The 10,725-nt window shown below is 41.4% G+C and overlaps 1 protein-coding gene across 1 annotated transcript in view; it reads left to right on the plus strand.

Annotated features, from left to right (window-relative positions):
• The window catches only part of ZBTB10 (zinc finger and BTB domain containing 10), a 33,503-nt gene extending 22,778 nt beyond the window's left edge, over positions 1-10,725 (plus strand). Inside the window, exons 3-5 of the mRNA XM_032766090.2 lie at positions 3,416-3,553; positions 6,891-7,066; positions 9,358-10,725. Of these exons, the coding sequence (XP_032621981.2) occupies positions 3,416-3,553; positions 6,891-7,066; positions 9,358-9,663 (620 nt within the window). The 3' untranslated portion in view covers positions 9,664-10,725. The remainder of the gene's footprint in view (positions 1-3,415; positions 3,554-6,890; positions 7,067-9,357) is intronic.

Genomic DNA, 10,725 nt, shown 5'->3' on the forward strand with positions numbered 1-10,725 from the left:
GCGGTGTAGACGCATGCTGCAGCAGTGAAGAGCAGTATACGCCTTCTCCTCCTCCGATGCAGCGGTGCAATATGACTGTATCCATCGTCACCCAGCCGTGAGTCTCCTGCTGGCTCATGAGGCTGCCGGGGCGCTGATGTAAAAATAGAATGGACTCAGTTAGACGGTACAGAACGATTGTAACATCTCATCTAGCAACTGGCGCTGAGTTCATAGCCCCCTCTTCCTGTGTAAGAAAAGATTCTGTACTGCTGGACTATCAGAAGCGCATGCTGGGTCTCTCCCTGCACCGATTTAATGTTCTGCTGGACTGTCATCGCACCAGGAGGTGCTCCCCTCATTTTATGTCACTAAAAACGTCATGTTTCTATTCCTGCATTCTTTATAACTTCATGCACAAGTATGGCGGACATGCCACGGTAGCCCAGGAGTTGGGAGGAGGAAGCAACGGTGGTTGTTGCAGGCACCCCTGTGAATATGACACAAGCACTTGCTCTCTGTACACTGGTCCTCTAGTACACTTCCATATTTAGCAGACTGACTCTATTTTTTTAGAACCATAAGAGGGATTGACTCGGGGATCATTCCAATTTTGCTTTTCCCCCGCCGATCTCAGCCAGGCATCATGATGCAGTGACATACAGAGGGAGAGAAACATCATCTCATTGCAGTTTACTCCGGCAGTAGACGGTACAGAAGACTGGTAACCATTCTGCTATCATGCAAAGCAAATGAATGTGCTGCTGTACGGGATTCGCCTCTGTCGTGGCATCCATAACATATGGTGACTGTAAAATTAAAAAACTGACGCTCCAGTGCCATGCTATGGCGTCTGCAGGGCAATCTAGGGGAAAAGGCGCGAAGGATTGTCTGCTGTTGTATTTCCGGAGAGAATGATGAACACATTTACCAGAACACTCGTGACATGATCAACCCAGAATTCCAAGGGCAGGGGAACTGGACTATTGGGATAGCTTGGAATAGCTACCCAATGCAACGCTCCAGAAATCGACGCTAGCCTCGGATCATGACGCACACACTGATTACTGTGCCTAGTGTGGCCGCGTGAAATCGAATTTATAATATCTGTTTTATAAAACTGGTTTAATGTAATTCGGAGTTATCCTGTAGTGTAGACGTAGCCTGAGACTGAGCTGCTGAGGGTCAGTTGCATGGATGATCCTACATGGACTATAGCTGGCAGCTGGCTACCCAGCTGCGTGACGGTTTTTCCAGACACCTGTGAACTTCATTTGGGCTCCCTTTGAGCTGTCTTCCCATGCAGTTACCACTGCCAGCCATAATCTATAATGCTGTTTAAGCGGCAGGGTAAAACTGATGCATACAATTTGATGGTGAGGAGATTTTCATTGTACAGTAGTAGTAAAAAATTGATGTACATTGGATACTTCTACACATCTTGCCCAGCAGAAAGAAAGTATACTGTCACTCCTCTGCTGCTGTAGCACTGTCAAAGCATGGCAGAACTTCTTATATTGTGTGCACCCCCTACCTGCAAATGGATTTGTTAGCCGGAATTTACAAAAGTGCAGACATAGCTATTCCCATTCTGCTCAAGACTTAACACCCGACAAAAGAGGGTAGGACAAGATTACAAGACTCCAGATTTAAAACACCCGTCACCAGTGAAGAACAGGCACAGGAGAAGGGTAGGAATGATGTGGCTGCCCATCAGAATTCAGTCTAAAACATACCTATATTTTGGTGTATCAGAATGGTGTGCAATGCTGCCAATGCCAGCATGTGCCCTTAGTAAAAGATTTGTTCCCTTTATGCCTGACTAAAGAAACACATAGATAAGGGGCCTGTACCCAGTTAGTTGCTAGAGGATCACAACAATATATGGCTTCTAGGCATGATGGTTTCTAAGTGTAGTTTTTTCAATCATTGGTAGCTAGAAGAAGAATAAAACAAACTAAAGTCAAGCCAGGAGAGAGGGGAAGGAGTGACAACATGAGTTGAATGGGGGAAGAGAAGAATGATACAAAGTGCATAAAATTTTGTTTTGTGATAGAGCCTGTATTTCAAGGCTTTCTCTTCTACATTCTGTAAATACTGGGTGTATGGCTTTTTTGTGTGTATGTATGAACTAAGGTTTAGATTTAGAAACCAAAAACAGAATTGCAGTCCTCATTTGAGGTTCAACAGAACTGCTCTTTATTTATACATTTTTAAATGGAGATTCAACTTTAAAACTTTTAACCCTTCTTAATGACTACAATCTTCAGCTTCTACACTTAATTCTGGATCTCTTGTTCGGTGGGTGGATGGATTTAATCAGCTTTTTTTAAAAAATAAATAAATAAAAATAAAAAAAAATCCCCTGTTGCTTTATAATAGACATAAGAAAAAATAGTATAAGAATAGGACAAAATTCAAGTAAGTGTGTGTTAAGTAGACCATATTCCTTTAAATTTGACTTGCATAAGAAAGTTTTTTTTTATAAAACTTTTCACAAACATATAAATGTAGAGACTGGATGGGACAAAGGGCTGATCAGGTTTTTTATACTGCTTTAAGTATGTTTGTTTGAAACTGGATATAATTAAGAGTGTACAACCCCCAGTATGCATGTAGTTATAGTGCAAATAAAGGCATTTATCACAGTAGACTTACAGAAATATTCACCCACAAAAGCTCATGCTCCAAAACGTCTGTTAGTCTATAAGGTGTCACAGGATTCTCTGCTGCTTTTACAGATTCAGACTAACACGGCTATCCCTCTGATACTTTACAGAAATAAGTTACACCTGTTTAAATCATCTTTCTACTTGTATAAGGCATAGTGTGCATTACACAGTCTTGCCAGCAAAGCGATGTTGACTGGGAATGAGGAAAAAATTGTGTTTTCTGCTCAATATCGGTGCTGGCAAAAGTGCTTGTGTAGATGCAACTGTGCTGTCAATATTTATCTGCATAGCTAATGTTATTGAGGGAGAATCTGTCAGCATGGAGAAGATGAAATTGCCCAAGGCTGTAGTCTAAAAATCCCACATTTTAGTGAAATTAGTTAATGCTTACTTATAAGGGACTATCAGAGTAATCAATTCATAAATAAGGCCCTACTCGAATTGCGAGATTGTCAAAAAAAAACAAAAAACTGTGGCTGAGTTGCAGACAAGCCAGTGAAAACTGTGGAAAACTAACAATGGACCTTATTATTCACAGTAATAAAGTCATTATTTTCTGCTGTCAGCCACTCGGGGTTGAGAATGGGGGTGCTTGTAGTCAAAATTGCAGTAGAAGCCTAATATTGCAGAATCTGCAATTTTCCGAGTATCACAAGTTAGTCATAAAGCTTCTTGAAAAGTTTGTTTAAAAATATAACTGTTTAGAGAATTCTGTTCTGTACAATTTTGTCTGAATCAAGTTAAAAGAACGTTACTTGTAACAGGTACTTCAAATGATTTCAAGTATGGACTGTTGCCGGGTACTTCAAATGATTTCAAGTATGGACTGTTGCCGGGTACTTCAAATGATTTCAAGTATGGACTGTTGCCGGAATCTTGGCCAAAAGAAGCTTGGGAAAATGGCAAGTAAACTTCTTTCCCCCTTCATAACCCTCTTTTTTTGGGGGTCCAATTTCTTGTACTGTTTAATGATCGTATACATTATAAGGCCGAAGGGACTGCTGTGGTCATCTAGTCTGACTTCCTTGAATTTATTCTTGTTATATGAAAAATTTTTAAAAATCCTGGGTTATAGCAAACTTTCTCTTTGACAATGTCACAGCAACTTTTCCCAAAGCAAACTATAGCCAGTTCAGGGGGGGTGTGGTTTTTTTTTTTAAGTTTAGGCACTTATTATCAACTTAGGATAGATGGATTAGCATACAGATAAAATAGATTTGATCTTCAAATATGTAATGCTTAACGCTGAAAATTGTCACTCACATACTAAGTTTTTTGGTTAGCCCAATTCATATTTCCTTTCAGCATGGCTTAAAGCATCTTCTCTTGAGATCCAGGTTAGGTGGTCTTGCCCTTCTGGGAGTAACCTCCTCCCCACCCCCCAAATCACTCCCACTGTATAAGATGTAGCTACGGGGTTAGTTGTAGACATTCTCTGAAGATTTTGAGAGTATACAAAGAAGCACTATCATGTAACAAACATATTACTGATAAAATGCACCATTTCTCAATAAAGCAGCTATTTTAGGAACATATAGGAGTGGGTAGTAATATCTAGCCCTTGGGTCCCTTTATTGGAACTCAAGATATTATTATCCTTTCTTCATAAAGCACTGACACTTACAGGTGGGGAACTGAGGCAAAAGGAGGTGAAATGATATGCCCACGGTCACATGCCAGTGGCAGAGCTGGAAAAAGAACCCAGGTCCCTTAAGTCCCAGTCCAATATTTTATCTACTAGGAGAAACTTCCTCAACATAATAGTTCGTGCAGGGTCTTAATGTTAAGCTTCAGTTTTGTATCAGCCTCCCCCCCTCCGATCCTTGTGGGCATACATAAGTAAGGCTAAGATTTTGTCACGGTTATTTTTTGTAAAAGTCATGGGCAGGTCACAGGCAATAAACAATAATTCATGGAGCTTGTAACCTATCTGTGACTTGACTAAAAATAGCCAGGGGCAGGGCTAAATAGTGAGGAGAAATGGAGTCCCATTGAGGGGAGAGAATGACATGCCAAAGCTGCTTCAGCGGGGGGGGGGGGTGCGCAGCCTCGGGTGTGCAGCTCCTGCTCCAGAGAGAGATACAGCTGTGGGATGTGTGAATGGCCCCAGCTGTAGGCGTGCCCCCCTCCCAAGCCTCGGCCGCATCCAGGAGGGGGTGCATGGCCCAGGGACACCGTGGGGCAGGGGCGTACAGCTCCCGCTATGGGCTGGGGCATGCAACCCTGGCAGAAGCCATGGGGCTGGAGGGCAGCAAGGGATGCACAGCCCCAGCCCTGGAGCTGCCACAGCCGGGGGTAGTGTACGGTCCTGGGATGCTGCGGGACAAGGGCACGCAGCTCCCAGCTGCAGCCCCTGGCAGAATTGCAGCCCCAGTTCTGGAGCTAGCCATGGAGGGGGGCGCAGTGGGCAGGGCACTGGGATGCTGCAGGGCAGGGGCGCACAGCCCCTGCTGCAGCTCCTGCCATGGGTCTGGGTATGAGCAACCCCAGTGGAAGCTGTGGGGCACAGCACCTGCTCCAGAGCTGGTTGCAGGACAGGGGTGCACAGCCCCGACTGCAGTCCCTCCACCCCCTGCAAACTACGGGGCAGGGGCTTGCAGGGTCCTGATTCCAGATATCCAGCTTGCAGTAATGAGCTCTTGCAGCCTGGCAGGGGTGCCCAATCCTGCCTCCAGCCCCTGCTTCAGCTGCTGACAGCTGAAGCAGAAGTTGTTGCAGAGGTCCTCTGTGACTAAATCATAGCCTTATACATTAGTATTAGATTTTTAAATTAAAAATACCCCCAACAAAAATTATCATGGCACTCTTTTTTCTAAGAGGCTGTCTTTTTGCCTTTTAAACATGTAATACCTTGATGCAGGGGTAATCAGTTGTTTTTCTGGAGTCAGGACCTTAACCAAAAAAAATTGTCACACTACAACAATAATAATGGTAATAAGTAAATAAAAAGATTTTGCAGTCCATTTAAGTGTCTGAAGGTCTGAATTTGGTCTGCAGTCTGCCTACTGATTACCTCTGCTGGGATGCATAAGAGTACAGGTTCAGTCAGTTCTGGAATAAGATTTCTTAAAGGTGACTAGAATTCAAATAGTTAACGTTACGAGTCTATTAGATGCAGCAAATGTGAGTGCTCAGCTATTGAAAGCCAAATTTTTGAAGACTACAAATACTTAAAATCCATCGTACGAATGAATTAAGGCTTTGCCCCAGGGAGCAGTAGTACCTTCTGTTCAGACACATACAAGTCTTTGCTTTCTCTTTCCTGACATCAATGCTACAGAATCCATCTTGTGCATAGCCACGTGCCCTTAGAAAACCTGTTTTAAAAGTTTTGGTGGCAGTTAAGTCCATGTGCATGTCTTGTGTTCCTGTCTTCCCTGGGTGAATAGCCATCCTCCTTAATGGTTCCTGAGTTCTTCTCTGTCAAACTGTACCATAGTCATTGGACCCATTCCTTTCCTTTTGTCATATACACTTCGACCCCGATATAATGTGACCCGATATAACACGAATTTGGCTATAACGCGGTATAGCAGCACTCCGGGGGGGCGGGACTGCGCACTCCAGTGGATCAAAGCAAGTTCGATATAATACGGTTTCACCTATAGTGCAGTAAAATTTTTTGGCTTCTGAGGACAGAGTTATATCAGGGTAGAGATGTAGTAGTGTAGTATCTTAACACTTCTTATAATTTGGGTTTGTGCATGGCCTTTGAGGTCTACCATCCCTGGCCCATGGGTATAACTAGCTTTTACCTCCTGATGATACCTCAGTTCTTCTCTACCTCATGCTCCAAAATGTCTGTTAGTCTATAAGGTGCCAAAGGTCTCTCTGCTGTCTCTACCTCTAGAAGCTGTATCTGAGCTCTGAATTAGAGTGAAAGAAGGGGAGGGTAAATGAGGTTCTATGGAGACAATACATAAGGAAATCCAATAAAAACAGGGTTTTTTCCCTCAGCTCCAAAGACTTGGTCTGTCCTTGGGTTCTGGAATCTTTTTGTAGGAGAAATGAGACTTCATGGGGTGTCCATATTTACTAGATAGGCACCTACAGTCAAATCCTGCTTACTGGGCCTACCATGTCAGTGGACCCTAGAGCAACATTGTTTTGACCTGAGTAACTTTAACATCCGTATGATGCAAAAGCCTTTTGCGGTTTCAGCTGTACTAGAATGTGTCCAAGGATAATCTTGTTTTATTTTGTTCCATTACTGAACGCTGGGACTTCTTTTTTTTTTAGGTGATTCATCTGCTCTAATCATGAACAAACTGAAGTGTCCACACTGTAATTATGTAGCCAAGTACAGAAGAACACTAAAGAGACACTTGCTCATTCATACAGGGGTGAGATCTTTTAGCTGTGACATCTGTGGGAAGCTGTTTACTCGAAGAGAGCATGTAAAAAGACATTCCTTGGTAAGTAACATTTTCTGTATACATCTTTAAAACTCTCAAATGTTTCTTAATCTTTGGTAGAAACCATTTCTAAGAGATTTGACATGTGAATAGTGTCTGTTTTACCGTGAAGTAACCAGGTTTGAGTCTACTTGGTTCCAGGGCAACTGTCTCTTTAAATTCCCATCTGAAAATCACACTATTGTCTGTGAAATTTGTTTCCAAGGTCTTCCATGTTGATGGCATGAGTATTTTGGGGCAGATGTTCTAGGAGGATTGAGGAAGTGACAGAAAATAAGAGCAGAAATGCATCTTTTGACAGGCTTAGTAGACAAGAAGCCTTCCCTTGATGGGGGAGCAGTTGAATATGACATCCTTTCATTCTGTACTACTACTCCTTCACCATTTTCTGCCCAAACTGACAATCCACTAGTCAGTTTCTCCCAAGTGTCTTGTTGAAGTTGAAGGTATGTTCATTCAAGGGCCATCCGACGAAGTGGTTATTCACCCATGAAAGCTCATGCTCCAAAACATCTGTTAGTCTATAAGGTGCCACAGGACTCTTTCTGCTTTTTCTGATCCAGACTAACATGGCTAGCCCTCTGATACCTGATGGGATGATGTATTATGCACTTTAAAAATCCAGGGTGGGGCGATCAGTGTTTTCAACCTGATGCTGAAAATGAAAACTTGCCTTTGACACTGATTCCGTGTAAAATGCCATTGAACAGTTACTCACTAACTTGCCATGTGAGTATATCTAAATGGCGATAATCACAGTCCTTCAAGATGAGCTCTTATGTGAGAAGCCAGAGATGTGTTTTATATTCTAGGCATTTTGATTGGTATTTTCTATGTAGTTTACAAGGAATGAGACAGATGAAGTTTCATTTTAATTCTTGGGTTGTATAAACCCTAGGTGCACTAACATTTCAGCTTTAGGGAAGCAATAAAAGCAGGGGTCAAACTGGTAGCAAAAAAGATGATGCTATTTTTCGAAGCACTACCCTCATAAGACACCACTTGTGGAAGATTGTGTGATTGCATTTTGAACATCTACAACTTCTGTGGGCTCCCTCTGTGTGATCCGAATAGATCCACAAGCTCCACTAGGTTGTTTGGGCCTCATTGAGAGGAAGCTCAAGCCCATAAGCCCTATTGGGCTTCTTGACTTTGGCATGGTGTAGTTTCAGTACCACTCGAGACTTTAATTGCAGTGAGCAGCTGTTTCTATTAGTCAGTAAGAAAATTTCATTTGAGGAATGGGTTTGTTGCCCTAGGTATGGGACAAGAGCCTAGTGAGTCTGAACTATGAAAACAACAAAATCTAGTAGTGCTATAACTATACTGATTCTATGCACGAGTTGAAACTGTATCAACTGCATGGATTTTTTTCATCAGTCTCTGTCTTTGAGTACCAATTTCATTCTTGTCTACAGAGGAAACTTTTTCAGTATAATCTAAGAATTTAAACAGATACAGTTATACCAGTATAACCTCTTGTGGGCACACTTGTATTCCAATATAAGATTGGCTTTTTTGTTTATATTGTTGCATGGGAAGGCATTTAAGCTAAACAAAACATTCTTCTTATAAATATCGCACAGTGGTTATGCTGGTATAATTACAGCACTGTAACTGTTAACATATTCCCCTATAATCAAGGCCTAAATGTTATATGGTGAAATACCTCCCCTCCAACTAATTTCCATCTGGTTTTAAATTGTGTTGTTTGTTGAAAAACTATATTTTCATATTGTATCCTTAAACAATAATGGAATGGTTACAATGCATATTAATTCAGTTTGTATGCATAAGGAGTTCAGTGCCATATATAGGTCTTGAAAATACTCTCCATAGAGAAGTGGGAAGCTTTCCTAAGGAATGAAGGGGCCTACACCGTTAATTTTTGCAGGATTTAAGCTAATTTATTTTTAGTTTCTAGCCCTTAGAATAACAAAGACAGTCTTCGAAAAGAGGACTCAGTGTAACTTTATAGCATCTTTGTTTTCAAGTGTCTATACAAAACTGAACAGCAGTGAAACGGACAATAATCAAACCAGTTGTATCCCAACCAGCTGCAAAATCTCTAGGCAGGCAACAGCTAAGGCAATGAAAATATTGCGCCTCAACCTTCAGAGGCCCTTTCGTCTCACTTCTGAGCTTTTGGCTAGCAAAGTTTGCATCAAAAACTCTTTTGAGGACCTCAAAACACGAGCTGACCTCAAACATGAATTCATGCAAATTCAGCAAGTTTTTCCAAATGTTGCAAATGTGAGTTTCTTCTAAATAACATTTCTCTTCCTGTTCAGGTGCATAAAAAGGATAAAAAGTACAAGTGTATGGTGTGTAAGAAGATCTTCATGCTGGCAGCCAGTGTTGGAATAAGACATGGATCTCGACGCTATGGAGTTTGTGTAGACTGTGCAGATAAATCTCAACCAGGAGGGCAAGAGGGAGTAGACCAGGTGCAGGACACAGACTTCCCTAGGGATGAAGAGTATGAGGAAAATGAAGTCGGAGAAGCGGATGAAGAGTTAGTTGATGATGTAGAAGAACAAAATGACCAGTCTCGATGGGATGAATCTGGGGAAGTCTGTATGCCTTTAGATGACTGAGGGTGTATTGTTTAAGGATGCTGCAGTTGGATACTGTGGATTGACAATTTGAGTTCATGGACTGAAGGCTTGCAAAATATGGTACAGGCTGGATGGTAGTTATGTTGCTGTGAAAACTGTAGGGTCAAAGCCTTATAGCAAAAAAGGATTATTAAATTTTTTATGATATTTGCACAGGACTGTACAGCATACAACCATTTGGTTGAATTATACAGAGTCCTCACATCTAGTCAGTTATCAAAAGAAAATGTATTTTTTATTATTTATAGGATATAGCTACTTGGGTCCTATTCAGACATGGTATCTGTACTTATTATGTTACACATTCATGTATCCTTCAACATGAATGAAGAAAATTACAATCTTGTTATGGAAATAAATGACAGCTTCCCCAAATCCAATCATAGTTTCAGCCATAGAAGTGGCTCTTATTTCCAAGAATAGGGCTTTTCCACACCACTCTTGCATCCCCATTACCCTTAATGGTCTAAACTCCTCAGTAACTTAAATATGCAGTATAGGTAGTACCAACATGCTAATGAAATCGACTTATATCGGTTGGCTTAAGCCAGCCTGTGGTATAGGTGACAAGCACTGGAGAAGATATTGGCATTAATTTACTGACTTGATTTCTTGACAATTTTGAATTTGCAAGAAAGCTGTTTCTCCTTCTACAAATGCAGAATAATCACACAAGGAAAAAATGATTAATAATACTGGGGGGATTGTGATTCAAATACGAGTAACTTTTTTTTCCTTGCCACTTAGCAAATTTTAGTGTGTATTAAATTCTTTCTGGCATTGCTGCCTGTTTTAGGTATATCTTTGTCGGCAGCATTCCCTATTGACCATCTTTTTTCCTCCAGCGTATACCTCAGTCCAACTTAAAGCTTAAAGAATCCCCAAAATGGGGGGGAGAGTGTCATAGAAATAGTATATGACATCTGACTTTGTTAATTTACAATAAATGCCTGCTTTTGGCTAGTTTTGTTATGCAGTATGAATTGGACACTAGGCTGTTGTGCCCATTGTTATTCATTAAAATGAACACAAATGATCTAA

The sequence above is a fragment of the Chelonoidis abingdonii genome, chromosome 2, assembly GCF_003597395.2.
Source record: "Chelonoidis abingdonii isolate Lonesome George chromosome 2, CheloAbing_2.0, whole genome shotgun sequence".
Taxonomy (NCBI): domain Eukaryota; kingdom Metazoa; phylum Chordata; order Testudines; family Testudinidae; genus Chelonoidis; species Chelonoidis abingdonii.